Source organism: Monodelphis domestica, chromosome 6, assembly GCF_027887165.1.
Source record: "Monodelphis domestica isolate mMonDom1 chromosome 6, mMonDom1.pri, whole genome shotgun sequence".
NCBI lineage: Eukaryota > Metazoa > Chordata > Mammalia > Didelphimorphia > Didelphidae > Monodelphis > Monodelphis domestica.
The window spans coordinates 9,991,059-10,006,270 of NC_077232.1; the positions used below are offsets into that span (position 1 = coordinate 9,991,059).

Sequence of the window (15,212 nt, forward strand, 5' to 3'; positions counted from 1 at the left end):
GGTTCTTTTTGTACACCATCATATCATCTGCAAAGCATGATAATTTTGTTTCCCAATTGCCTATTCTAATTTCTTACATTTATTTCTGGTACAACATTATATAGTAGTAGTGATAATGGGCATCATTGCTTTACTCCTCATCTTATTGGGAAGGCTTCTAGTTTATCACCATTACAGATAGTGCTTGTTGATGGTTTTAGATATCATTTGTCATTTTAAGGAAAGCTCCTTTTATTCCAATGTTTTCTATTGTTTTCATAAAGAATGGGTGTTATATTTTGTCAAAAACTTTTTCTGCATCTCTTGAGATAATCATATAGTTTCAGTTGGTTTAGTTATTGATATGGTCAATTATGCTGATAATTTTCCTAATATTGAACTATCCTTGAATTTCTTGTGTAAAAACTACCTGGTCATAGTATATATGATCCTTATGATACAATGCTGTAATATCCTTTAAACTTTTTTAATTTAAATTTTATTTAAAAATTTTTCATCAGTATTCATCAGGGAGATTCATTTTCTTTCTCTGTTTTATTGGTTCCCAATTTAGGTATCAGTATCACATTTATGTTATAAAAGGAATTTGTAAGAATTCCTTCTTTCCCTATTTTTACAAATAGTTTGTATGGTCTTGGAGTTAACTGTTCTTTGAATGTTTGATAGAATTAACTTGTGAATTCATCTGGCCCTTAGACCTTTTTCAACTTTTCCACTTAAATCTCCTTCACGCACAAGTGTCTTTGTACCCACTCATCTATACACCATAGATGAAAATGCACAAAGACAATCGTCATCCTCGGTTACTGAGAGAGTACTACTAGATGGTTTTAAATATCCCATTTTATGCTTTTGTTAATCTGAGCAGATTGCATTTCTTTAAATATACATCTCTTTCATGTAGACTGTCAGATTTATTGACATATAGTTGGGCAACCTCACCTTCAATAATTGCTTTAATTTCTTTTTCATTGGTTGTGATTTTTGCCTTTTTCATTTTTGATACTGGTAATTTGGTTTTCTCCTTCCTTTTTAAAAGTGAAATGGAATAAGTGGTTTATCTATTTTATTTATTTATAAAACTAGCTCATTGTCTTATTTGATCAATTATTTTCTTACTTTCAATTTTATTTTATTAATCTCTCCCTTGATTTTTCAGGATTTTCAATTTGGTGTTTAATCGGAGATTATTTTTAATTTGTTCTTTTCCTAGTGTTTTTTAGTCATATACCTAATTTATCAATTTGCTCTTTCTTTATTTTATTGATGTAAGCATTTAGAGGTATACATTTCCCCCTAAATATAGCTTTGCCTGTATTACATAAATTTTGGTGTATTGTTTCCTTGTAATTCTTTATGCCTTTTGGCATATATATTTAGTATTGATATTATTTCATTGTCTGTGGTTCCTTTTATCAAGATGTAATTTCCTTCTTTATCTCTTTTGGTTAAATCAATTTTTACTGTTGCTTTGTCAGAGATTGATTTGTTACCCTTGCTTTTATTTACTTTAGCTGAAGCATAACAGATTCTGCTCCAACCCTTTACTTTTTCTCTGTGTATGCCTCACTGCTTTAAATGTGTTTCTTGTAGATAGCTTGTGGGATTTTGATTTTTAATTCACCTCTACTATTCTTTCATATTTTATAGGTGGTTTCTTCTTATTCACTTTAATAGTTATGATTACTAATTATGTATTTCCCTCCACCTTATTTTCCCCATTTGCCCTTCTTTCTCTCTTCTTTTGGCCTTTCTGTGTTCACAAGTGCTTTGATTCTGACCAATTCTCCATCTTTTTTTTTTTTTCATTTCTCCCCCCCCCCATCCACTTCTTTTATTCTCCTTTCCCTTCTAATTTCCAATAGGACAAAGTAGTTTTCTATAGCTGGCTGTGTGGATATTTGAGTTAATTCCAATGAAAGTTAGGCTTGAGCATTGCTTATTGCACACTACTCTCCCCACCACCCCCATCTTCTCCACTCTATTGACTTTTATGCACCTCCTCATGTGAGATAATTTACTCCCTTCTCTCTTTCCTTGTCTTTTCACTCTATGTGTTCCTCTGTCCCATCCTTTGGTGTTTTGGGGGGAGGGATATCAACCCATACTATTCTGTTTGCTCCCGTCCTCCTTTCTGAGTATATTCCTTCTTACAGTCCCAATAATGATAAAATTCTTACATGTCTTAAGTGCTTTAGGTATCATGAATACTTTAAGTACCTTAAGTATTGTAAGTATTATACATATCTTAAGTATCTCAATTATCAACTCCCCAGGTTTGAATATACTCAATCATCCTTATTAAAACCCTTAAGTTTTCACTTTTCTGTTTACATTTTTATAATTCTTGAGTGTTGAATTTGCTTGTCGAATATTCTTTTTGGCTCTCTTTTTTTTTTTTAAACAGTAATGCCTAGAAGTTCTCTGTTTCATTTAATGTAATTTTCTCCCCTGGGGGATTATGCTCAGTTTGTTTCACTGGGTATGTGATTCTTGGTTGCAGGTCTAAATCCTTTGCTTTTTGGAATATCATATTCTAATTAATATAGAAACTGTCAGGTCTTGGATAATCCTGACTGTGGCTCCATGATATTTGAATTATTTTCTTCTGGCATCTTGTAGTACTTTTTCTTTGGTCTGGGTTTTTTTGAATTTTTCTATAATAATAATCCTGTTGTGTTTTATTTTTTATAGTCTCTTTTAGGAGGTGATCAGAATATTCTTTCAGTTGCTATTTTCCCTTCTTGTTTGAGGATTGTTTCAGAGTAGTTTGATGCTTTCTTGTAATATGGTTTCCAGGATCTTTTTTTAATCATAGTTTTCAAGTCTTCTGATGATTCTTAAATTGTCTCTCCTGGATCTATTTTGAAGGTCAGTTGTTTTTATAGTGAGGTATTTAAGATTTTCACCTATTTTTTCCATTCTTTTGACTTTGTCTTATTGTTTCCTAATGCCATATGAAGTTGGGGTCATTAGCTTCCATTTACTCACTTCTTATTTTTAGGGAGTTATTTTCTTCCCTTAGCTTTTAGGTTTCCTTTTCCATTTAGCCCACTTAGTCTTTAGGAATTTGTTTTCTTCAGCAATTTTTTGGCCCGCAATTGGCTCATTTTAGTCTTTTAGGAAGTTGATATTCTTCAGTGTTTTTTTTTTTAACCTCCATTTCCATTGGGCCCATTCTAGTTTTTAGGGATTCAGTGATTTTTTTCCAAGTTGTTGAATCTTTCTATCATTTCTTTTTAGTTTGATTTTTTTTAAGAAAACAAAACTTCTTTTTAAGTTCTAAGAGTTCTTTTGGGGCTTGACATCCTTTCTGACTTCCTTTCATATGTTTCATTTTTGGTACTGCTATCCTCTTCTAAGTTTATATTTTGATCTTCTCTGTGACTAAAGAAACTATCTAAGATTTGTTTTGAGGCATTTTATTTTTTATTTCTCTGTGTTTGGAGGGCTTGGGTGTGTGCTGAGTATACCATCTTCCAGCTCCCAGGATGCCCATTCTCTCACTTGTTAAACTCAGTTGCCAACTCTTATTGATTCTTCCGCCACAACATGTCTTGTATCATTCCCTTCTCTCCATTCTAGTTCAGGGCTTCATTATTTCTAATTTAGATTATACTAATAGTTCCCCATGTGGTCTTCCTGTTTGCCTCCAGTTTTTCCCTTCTTAAATGTATCCTCCATATAGCTACCAAAAGCATATTCTTAAAGCAGAGTTCTAATCATGTTATTCCTTGCTCAAAAAGCATGAGTGTCTCCCTACTATGTACAGGATCAAATTCAAATGCTGCTGTTTGCCATTTTAAAGCCCTTCACCCCCTGGTTCCAATGGACCTTTCCAACCTCATGGCATAATTCTTTCCATCTACTCTATGACCATATGAGATGGCCTCCTCCTTATTCCTCACCCATGTCATGACAGCTCTGGTCTGAATTTACATGGGCTGTCCAACCTTCCTGGGATGAACTCTCTCCCTACCTCTTATATTTCCTAGTAGAGGTCCGCTCAAGTGATACATCCTAGATGAGATCTTTCTCCTTAAAGTGCCTTGCATTTTCTTGGTATAGACTTCGCCATTTATACTCACTATGTCTCAAGATAAAATATAAGCTTCTTGATGTTGTGGATTATTTCATTTTTGTCTGTATCTCAGGGCCTAAAATGCTTGTGGACTGATTGATTTGTTGAGAGAATGTTTACAACTAGGGGATCATAAAGGCCTCTGGAAGGAGGAGGTAGTGCTTGAAGATCAGAGTAAGCTCGGGGATTCCAGGAGGTGGAGATAAGGAAGGAGGGAATGTATTCCTGACAGTAGAGGGCCATCTGTGTCAAGGCACAGACGTAGGTGGTGAAATAATATAAACAAGACAGAGAAGGTCAGTTTGACTGAGCAGTGCAAGGTAGGGAGGTAGCCAGATTTGGGGGGTATTTATATGGGCTTAAATGAGGAATTTGTATTTTATTCTAGAGGCAACAGGAAGCCCCTTTTTAAGTAGGAAGGTGACATAAAGGAGTCTATGTTTTAGAAACGTCATTTTGGCAGCTGTGTATAAAAGAAAATGGAAAGACTTTAGGTGTGGAGAACAATTTAGGGGCTTGTTAGAATAGTCCAAGTGAGAGATGATGAGGGACAATGTGGGAAAATGCTGCAAAAAGGCTACTTTAGGCTGGATGGAAGGAAGACTTCCTAGCCTACCCCTTTGTGGAATGGGCTGCTCTGAGAAGGAGTACAAAAGCCCTCTTAATGGATGGCTTCAGAGACTTGAGGATGATCACTCGTTGGAGGTTAGGGATTCTTGGTGGGGTAGCGAGTTTGACATCTTTCCCAATTTTAAGCTCGTTTAAGTCAGCGTTATCTTCTTGGCGCTTCCATTCAGCATGTGAGTTCTTAGTTTGTATCCAGACAAGGATGGCAATGAACGATTTCGCCAAATGTTAACAACGAATTTGTTTTCATTGCCATAGAGCATGATGTTGGTTGGTTAGAAGACCCTCGAGTTTCTCTAAATTATGGAATCACTTTAGGACTTTGAGAGGTCCTTACTTTTAGTCAGAGCATGTCACGGTTCATGGTAGCATCCCTCTTTCCAGCTTTGGAGAACGAGGTGGTGTTCTTGGACTACGAGTTGACCGCATCAGATCTAGATTTGCCTCTTCCCCTTCCTCTTTCTGGCTTGTTTTCTCCAGGCCAGTGATTTTTCAGCTTTTAATGGCTCTGGGTTATAATCTTGCGTCCTGCCAATAGTCCAGTTTTGTTTTATCCTGGTTCTTCTCAAGGATTCTGTTTTCCCACTCCTTGCATGGTGTGGTTGCCCCACCTCTCTGGGCTTGTTGCCCCTATTTTTGTTCACTCCTTTCTTTGGTAAGGGCGACTGGGAGGCAAATAGAGAGCCCAGTGCTCAGGGGAAGGCTGGGTAGCAGGCTCCCACACTGACTATCCTTCCCTCTCTGTTCACAGATCAGAAATGCCCTCCTGAAATTACCTGGAGGTAATTTGGCTGTCAACCTCATGGGCCTCATGAATTGAAAACGATCTTCAAGAAAGGAAAGCCAAATGATGAAAATAAAAGTGAACAAAGTGAACATACAACAGGGAGAAAAGACAAAGACTTATCAGAATCTCCCATATCCAATTATATTCTAGAAAATCCAAGAATTGTAAGGAAAATATGGCTGATTACCTACAAAAATCTAAAATAGCCAAATTAACAAAACAAGAACTAGAGATCTTAAACAACCCAATAACAGACAAGGAAACTGAAGAAATCCTAAAGAATTACCAAAGGAAAAACAAACCAACCAACCCTGGTCCAGGCAGACTTACAAGTGAACTTTATCAAATGTTTAAAGAGGAATTAATATTTATTCTACCAAAATTATTCTCAGTAATTGAGAAAGTACCCTAACTCCTTCTGAGAGAGAAATATGGTCTTAATATTCCCTAACCAGGGAAGGCTAAAGCAGAGAAGGAGAGAGAAAGAGGGTCCAATATCACAATTGAATACTGATGAAAAAATGTGTATAAAAATCCTAGTATAATTGGGAATGGGGGTGGAAGTGGGGAAGTTGATTGAGGGGAAATCGCCCTAATTAATTTGTTAGGTAGCACAGTGGATAAAGTTCCTGGAATCAGCAGGATTGGAGTTCAAATCCAACCTCAGACACATTTACTGTGCTCAACTTCTGTTTGCCTCAGTTTCCTTATCTGCAAAATAGGGATAATAATAGCACTTAACTCCCAGGGTGGTTATGAGGATCAAAGGAAATATTTGTAAAGCCTTTGTAAACTTTAAAACTAGATAAATACTAGCTATTCTTATTTTGATTATTAAATAAGTCCCCTCCGGGGATCAACTTGATGAGATTATAGGGTTTGTCAGAAAGGTATCTTTATGGAGGTTCAGCCCTACCTCCTTGTTGAGAGATATAGAGAACTTCTCTCTTTGGTCCCCAGGGAAAATAGAGCTGCCTCCAAGACAATCCAAGATAACTCTTGTCAGAGTTCTTGTTCCTTTTGTGATCTATTAAGAATGATCCAGGTGAAGGCAGCAAGGTGATTCAAGGGATGGAGAGCCAGGCTTGGAGATATTTGAGGTACTGAATTCAAATCTGACCTCACACTTCTAGCCGTGTGACCTTGGGCAAGTCCCAATTGGGGCAAACCCCAATTATTTAGCTCTTAACACTTTCTGCCTCAGAACTGATACTTGATTCTAAAAAGGTTAGGGTTCTTGGTGTTGTTTTTTTAAAGTGATCTGGGAAACCTTTCATCCCTTTTCTTGTATTGAACTTTCTCTCTGATTTCCACACTCAAGTAACATAATAAGGGAGAAGGAGATATTTCTATATTTCCTTCTCTCTGACCACCTTCCTGCACTCCTCCCTGCCACTCTTCAAGCAGAACATTGCTACTTGTAGGAGAAACCCAAGCCAAAGTAGTCTGGCTTTGCCATGGGGACCTGAGTGGGGACTTTTCAGATTTTTAGGTCTTGCCCGCCATGTTCTGTCTTTCTGCTTTCCTCTTTGAGCACAGATCAATGATTAGCAATCCAGAATGGGTAATTCCGGGCTCAAGGCTTACTTCCAGAGTAATACTGAGTTTGAGTGTTTCCAAGTTAGAAACACTGAAGTCAAGAATCAGGTACCAGCCTCCCGGAGGCAGAAGAAGGGCATCTTTGATGGAAGCCTGCCTTGTGGCTGAAGGATGCAAGCCCTGGTGAGGGACCAGCAGATCTGGACCTCGACAACCTTCTAGGACTTGATAGTGCAGATAGAAAGCAGATTTGGTGGTGGGGAATGTTTGTTAGCAGCCCCAGAGTGTCTTTCCCTCCTGGGTGGGCCCACAAAGCCCAGGGGGCCACAATAAAGCATACTGGGCTCACTTGGATTTGGATGCATCCTTTTGGGTGAGGTGGAGGGGGAAGGAGTTGGACTGAGTCCAGAAATGGTCAGATTCTGTCTCTATGTATATTCTTCCAAGAAGGTCTCTAGAGCAAGGCTTGAGTATCAAGAGCTCTCCCCAAAAGGTGGGTATCAGGGACCCTTCCCACAAAGGGTAGTAGTCGGTGTTCAATATATATGCTGGGTACGGGATGGTCAAGATGCAAAGGACCGAAAGGCTTGTTTGGGCACAGAGAACTTGAATCATCTCCCAAAACCCATTTACCTTCTGGAAGGTAAAGACAACACTGTGGGAGAGACTACCAAATGGCATATTCTGCTTTCATTCTGGATCCAAATCTCCAAGTAACTTGCTTTAGGAATATCACTGCAGCAAATGGGAGTTGGATGGATGGATGGCCTGGCGCTGGCGAGATGCGACCAATCAGAAGGGTACTGTAATGTCTGGGTGTGAGGCGATGAGGCCTGTGTGAGTAGAGATGCTGTCATAGCAGAAACATGATCTGACACCCTATTGGACACATGGGGTAGATAGGAGCGAGGAGCCAAGGATGACGCTGATTTTCTGAGCCTGGCTTGATGCCTGAATCCTACACTCAGAAACTCTTGACCCACAAAGTAACTACCAAGACGGGCTGTGACTGTTCCTCAGAATCACCATTTACTCATCCTCAGGTCTAACTCCAAGGCCCAGACTTGGATCTAACAAAGGTCCATGCCTTGTAACCTCATCAAATGTCTTGGGTGAAGCACCAAGTCAATCTGGTTCCCTTGATCAACCCTATTGCATTCTTCTTCTCTAGTCAAATATTCTAGTTAGTCAAATGAGGGTGCTTTGGGCATACTCGCCCACCCCTCCAATGGAGGAGAGTCTCCTTTGGGAGAGCACTGCCCCAGGACCTTGACTAAAGTCTCAGCACAATCCACAAAGCATGGCGGCTTTTAGTAGGTTTTTCTTGTTTTTCATTTTTTACATGAGCATAGTTCTGAATGAATGGCCCCCTGGGTATCATTTAAAGAGTCCAGATGAAGTCTACTATTCAGCAAGAAAACATTTCACAGAGTTCCCATGGGCTACTTTCCTGCCTGTTGCTTAGAAGAGCTTGACCCAACCCAAAGCGACTAGAAAAGAATAAAATTAAAGTAACTAGCACCGGCAAAAAATAAGACGAAAACCCTCCAGGTTTCGCCACTTAGAAAGTATAGTCCCAATGAAGTGTCAAGGCATGTGGGGTTTTGTCTACAAGGATGGGAAAGGAGGGACTGACTAGAAATCATCTCCTGACAGCCAGGTGAGAATCTGGTGATTCTGGATGAAAGTTCCTCCAACCAGTCCCCAGCAACCACAGGCTGCCCTATAAGTTTCTCCAATGGATCTTTGCCCACACATAGGCTAATTTGGATGGGGGAAGGCACTAAAATTTCCCTGAAACACTTAGGGAAATGAAGGCATTTCTCTGACGGATCCTTGCAGCATGCAAAAGGTCATCCAAATGAAGGTTTGGACTCACTCCATGCTGAGACAAGAAGGTAAGCTCTAAAAGAAACAACAAATGCACAGACTTTTCAAGATGTATAGGGCGTCTGTTAGATTTAAATTAACTCCAGGTTCTTATTTTCCATAGAGTGTATTAATCATCACTTGAATAGAGAGAGGGAGAGATTATAGCCTAATCTACCCTAAGTCTGACTACGTGTTTCTATGGCTGTCTCTCACCGCCATTGTCCAGGGAAGTAGAGAGGCCAAGGGTCCTGCACCAAGCCCTTTTATTCTCAGTCCCTGCACGTATGCCTGTGGGTTCATGTTTGCTGGCACTCAAAATAGGATGCAGGAAGTAAGTCAACAGTCCAAGAGGGAGAGGGGATGAAATTCCCTTTACACACTTCCAAAAAAAGGGATTTAGCCCTTGAGGTTGTTTGGAAATCAATCCTTTACATCCCAAAGGCCCTGAAGGCTCCCAAATGTTCATCATTGGGCATGCTATCCTGCTTCATTGCCCCTGATTCAACTACCAAGCTATTCCATAGAACAAAACAAAGTAACAATATTTATTTGGAGGAACAAAAGTTTAGAAGTTGCAAGGAATTGTGAAAAGGGAGCCTCAAAGTGCATTATAATCAGCAGTATTCCCTAAAATGGTTTAGTATTGGTTAAAAAAATGAGAAACTTGTAAGAGTTTAAAGTTAGGTTTTATGCTAAATATGAGACTTATAACATAATATTGTGGTTGAGACAGATTCCTAACAAACCTACTAGCCTTTCTCTGAATCTATCTCGACCACAATATTACCTTATTTATAAGGAAACAGGGCAACATTTGGGAATCTGATCTCTAATTGGCTGAAAGATTAGGCATTTCCCAAGTTGTGAGGGGGAAAGTGAACAGATACAATTCCCTGAATTCAGGAAAAGAAGGCATCCTACTCTTCCCAAATGTCTGTATCCTATCAAAAGAGAAGGGAAATAATGACTGATTAATTGGAAGGGGGTCAGTTTTCTGAAAAGGCACATAGGTTACTTGGGATATACAGTTGCAAGAAAAATCCCTACGTCAGTCTTAGTATCTGATTACATCTCTGGTCAACATAAACCAAGTCCTTGGTTAGGGGTCTCTAAGCAGCAGCTACAGGTGGTTCGATTTCCCAGCTACACAGTGTTCAAACAAGGCAATAAGGTCTTCGCCCAGTTCCACCAGTTGAATAACATTTTTATCAGAGCAGGATTTGGACTAGGTCCATAACTGAATGGAAAGGGAAGTAAGTTAGTTCCAGAATTGAGAGTTTCCACAATTAACCACTCAATTCCCTCAATTTTCACAACCTTCCACTTTTGCAAAGGGCTATCTTCTCACAGCACTTCTTTTGAGCTATGCTCATTTTTAAATAATTTTGTAACATTTGCTCTTGATTTCTTTTGTGATCCTCCTTTCCACACTGTTAACAATTATATGTGCTGTTTTCTTGGTTCTGCTTATTTCACTTTTCATCAGTTCATGTCAACACTCTTTGCTTTGATAAGTGAGGCCATTGCTATTTATTTTTGTGGGTCATTTTGTGGATTTGTGATTTTGTCAATGTGGGGAAGTATTAGAAACTCCCTCAAGCGATGACATTTGACAACTCATCTGTCACTTAAGAGGCTTGGAGTATTTTTGGTGGGGACTGACTGGGGAAGCATTTTACACTCATAGGAAAAGTGACTGAGACGTGAAATGACCAGCATGAGTCAAAATGAGGAACTGAAGCAAGTTTTCCTTAGTCAAGGGCTGGCCCTCTAGCCACTACTCTATATTGCCTCTCTTACTTAGCATTATAATCAATTCATTTGGATGTGTTTACTCTTATCTACAAGAGGTATAGTCTGACTATTTTCTATAACATTTTTTAGTACTAAAATAAGTTATGTTTCTTTTTTTAAACTATTAATTCATGTGCTTCCTGGACTTTTAAATATTTTTAATAATATAAAGAATCTTTGCCTTTGGGATAGTTAAGTCCTTTTCATTTCTCTCCTTTTGGGGGCTATTATTGTTTCTCAATTCCACCGCACCAGATAGGAGAATTTTTGAGCCAAATCATTCCCAATGAACCCATCAGCAAAGTAGACTCTTCCATTTGGCTCAGAAAGCCCTAAATAGCCTGGCACTGGTCAGTCTCCTTGGATATTCCTGCTCCCTGACCCTCTGCTCTCCTCTTCTCTCCGTGCCTCCTTCCCTTCTGCCTCACCGACTCCTTGTCTTCCTTTAAGATGGCGCTCAAGCACAGCCTTTCCTGATGGCTCCAACTACCCTCCCACACTCCCAGGCTGGGTGGGCTCTTTTTCTGTCAGGATTTTTGTGTCTGCCCCCCTCCCCCTTTGGAATGCCATGCCAGCCCCTCCAAAGCAGGGACGATTTCTTGTTCAGGGCTCTGCAGGTGGAGTCCAGTGTCAGGCACTGTACACATCTTTGGACAATGGAAGGGCAGAGCTGTGCCGAGTCTGGTCCCCCGGCTTCCCTGCCAGGCCCTTCTCCCTCAGAGAGGCCAGAAAAGTGGCTGTCTGCCCTGTGGAAGCAGTCCTGCTATCTTTGGCAAGTTACCTCATTTCTCAGGCTTTCATCCCAAGCCGGCCAGTCAGGACACTCCTTGAGCCAGCAGTGACTCTTTGTAAGTGGACTCTGAGCTGGTGCTTTGTGGTCCGGGCCCGAAGTATCTTCCAGGACATCCTGTTTTTCTGGGCCAAGAACCCCTCCCCCCCCAGGCGTGCTTATAGACTTCTCAGTCCCTTCCCCAAGCCTTGCTGAAGCTACAGTCATCCGTGGCTTAAGCTCATATCAATAAATCTTGTCTGTGGCTTCAACTGAGCATTTTCATGCCTTTGCTTTCGGGTTCCGTCAACCTGGAAAAAGAATCATGACTAGCAGAGCAGTTACTTTAGGACATGTCTTTAATCAGGATGAGGGAGACAATGATGGAGTCAAACACTCTGGGACAAGATGGCGACAATGGAAATTTTCCACTGAACTGGGAAACTGAGGGACTTATTGTGAATGTGAAATCCCCCCCCCCATTCTGCCATATTTTACATATTCTGTCATCTTGTTCTGTCCTTTTTAAGCTCTGAAAAATTATCCCCAGGGTTGGCATGGAAGACCTTCCCTGCGTACTGAACCCTGGGCCCAAATGGACAGCCTGTATGCATTACACTGGACCAAAGGGCTTCCCTGTCATTTAGTTATTTATCAGATTTCGTGGTTTACCCAGTGATGGCAAGACACGGTGAATTGATCCATGAGGCTTCAGAGTCCCTCTTGCTCCCATGCCACTCAGGAGGGAAGGTGGGGAATTCTCTAGCCAAGCCCTCTTCCACTTCAGCAGCTTTCCGTCATGCTTCATTCTTCCCATGCTAGAGGCTGAACAGAGAGGCCTGGAGCCTCAAGTCACCCAGCCTGGGGTGGGGCTCCCCAGGACATAGTATCGTGTCTCCCCCCTTCCCCCCCATCCCCAGCCCTTCCCTTCAATGGTCCTACAGTCCATGATGTGCCTAGAATACAAATGACTGGAGTCAGGGCAGCTAGGTGGCACAGTAAATAGAGAGCCAGATATCTGGCCTCAGAAACGTCCTAGCTATGTGGTCCTGGGCAAGTCACTTAACCCCATTTGCTTAGCCTTTGCCCTTCTGCTTTAGTGTTGTTAGTAGGACACAAAGTAAGGGTTAAAATGTTTTTTTTTTTTACCTCTGGGCACCATAGTGGGGTTTTGGGGGGCATTTTGCAGTGAATGGGCTGAGAGGGAGTCAGGGAAGTCCATGCACATGTCCCAGAGTCATCTCGCCATGACTCCAACATAAAAAAGGCCTTTATACCCCAGACCTGAAATGTATCTCCCATTATGCCATTTTTCTCTGCCCCTCTGATTTTCTGGACTTGACCTGAGTCCGAGGTCAGACTTTTGGACTCCAGGAGTCACCTGGGACAAGAGATAAGTGACTTCTGGGTGTTAGGGAGTCCCAAGACTTCTGGCATTTCCATAGAGGGTGCTTTTGACCCCTCAGGTCTTGTTCTTAACTCACTTAGAAGGCAGGGTTGAAAAGCAACTGCAAGAGAATAAGGACTGAGAATAGTAAATTCTCACAATCCCCCTTATGATTCATTGGGAGATGCGTCAGTCCTCCCAGTAAATCATTCCACATATAGTATGCATTTTAGGATTATCCCACCAGGGCACAAAAGGGCCCAAAGATATTATACACTTCATGGATGGCCCAAGTTCATTTGAATGTTTCTTAACATATTAAAAGTGATTGATATATCGATATATATCGATGACTGATATATCGATGCATTGACAAGGAACCATTGGGGCATCCCCCTTTTTTGGCATAAAGGTTTTACAATAAAAATAAGATATTGACTCATGGGAAGGACAGAAGTGAATGGTGGGCCCAAACCCCACGGTACAGTTTGTTCTATCCAAAGGCTCACTCAGAGTTTTCTGAAGTAGCATCTTATTTCTGGAGACACCTTCTATTGCTGCCATCTTTCTAGCCCGTCTGGAACCTTGATGGTCCTCAGAGCGTTTTCTCTGGAAGATCTGCTTTCCTAGTCCAGGTTACTAGCGATATCTTTCCCTAAGAATGCTTAAAAAATCTTAGCCTATTAACCTTCAGGATAACTTCACCATCTCCATTCAGGAGAATGAGATACTGCCCAAGATCTAACCCTACATACAGGCACACACATAACCGCATGGTAACACAAAATAATGTTCCAATGCAGTGTGTATTCTTTTACAACAATAATAGACTTGGTATAGGATGTATGGCTAGATGAATCAGTTAAGGATGCATTAAATAAGTCACCCAAATAATACATGAATCACTTTCCCCAAAAATTAGAGGAAAGAATACTATATAAACAAATAAAAATGATTACAAGTTCCTGATAGTTACCCAAGGTCTAGTAGAAGTAGCTGATATCCTACAAGCATGCAGGTCACGTGAAACAATATTGCAGTTACCCACCATATGCCATGACTAAAGGAAGTTGCCATACCAAAGAAAAACGAGGGACAGAAGTATGACAAAAAGGGGAATGGGATCCTATGGTCTGACTTCCAGTCTACTCAAGAGTCAAAGGGAGAGCAAGCCAGTCGGAGTTAAGTGAAATTATTCTCAATGTTCTACCAAGCTGAGTGAGAAGTTATACCTCAGTCTTTGCTGAGCACTTGCTCTTCTGATCCTCCCATGAGACAGCTCTTCCCACCTTGGTACTAACATACATCACCTGTCAGAGGTTGATAACTTGGAGCCCATCTAAGATAAAGATCTGTAGTGCCCTCGTCAAGAGGTTGATAACTCAGAGTCTCTCTGAGAATGGGCCCAAGTGTCCTCTCCCTCCCCTTCTTTAGGCCTCTCATAGTAATACATGTTTTTGTTGGCAAAGACATGTTGCTGATCATTCCATGAACCCAGATGGTGCTTGAATCTTACCCCAAGTGCCTATTTACATTTATTTCAAGTCTGAAAGGGATAATAATTCCTAGAATTAAAAATTCCCATTTGGCAACAGTTGCTAACAAACCTGTGCCTTGTAGCCACCAGAGCTTCTACATTTATTGGAACTCTTATCCTACCCCATTTCCTGGAACCATTATCTATAATTCTTGTTACACTTTCCCCAGGATTGTTCTCAGAGGATTGCTTTCACTTTCTGTGACCTGTACCTTTAAAAGTTGTAACCAGCTTCCAATAAACTTGTACTCAATCTTCCACCAGGGGTGAGACCCTTCTGACCTCATACTGCTTCTTTTGATTCTTATCTTCTCCCCTCATCCTTGCCTACAGGCAAGGTCCTTGTATTTCTCTTATTATTTTCCCTCCTCCTTATCTGGGGAACTCTGGTCCCAGTCCTGCCCCCCCAGGGGCTTTTACAATCACCCCCCCCCCAGGGGTTGTCAACATCTGTGATCTTCAGCTTATTACCACAGATCAGTGACTTGTTAGTATTCCCCTTGAGGTTTATCTGGTTACATTCCCATAAGATTTAACCACCAATGGCAGATTTCAGTAGACTAAGTTTTAGGATGTGCAGTGTTGTCAGGGCTGTTTGACACTGTAAAGTTGTCCTTCGGTATAAAATATCGGGTAAATTCCATAAGCTCAAGTTGAAAAAAATCATACTTGAAACTAACAAAACAAAATAGAAGAGATAAAAATGATCAAAAAGATCATTTCTCAAACTCCATTCAATAATGTAACAGTTAAACATATGTATTTTATTTTGTTTATTTTTGATTTTATTAAAAATTTTTTCCCCATGGTTACACAATT

General features: G+C 40.5%; 1 protein-coding gene across 10 annotated transcripts in view; it reads left to right on the forward strand.

The window, feature by feature from the left end:
* The window catches only part of LOC100013657 (uncharacterized), a 31,764-nt gene extending 26,173 nt beyond the window's left edge, over positions 1-5,591 (forward strand). For all 10 annotated transcript variants that reach the window (XM_056801568.1, XM_056801571.1, XM_056801570.1 and 7 more), the window contains one exon: positions 5,460-5,591. In XM_056801568.1, the coding sequence (XP_056657546.1) occupies positions 5,460-5,528 (69 nt within the window). In that variant the 3' untranslated portion in view covers positions 5,529-5,591. The remainder of the gene's footprint in view (positions 1-5,459) is intronic.
* Positions 5,592-15,212: the final 9,621 nt, after the last annotated feature.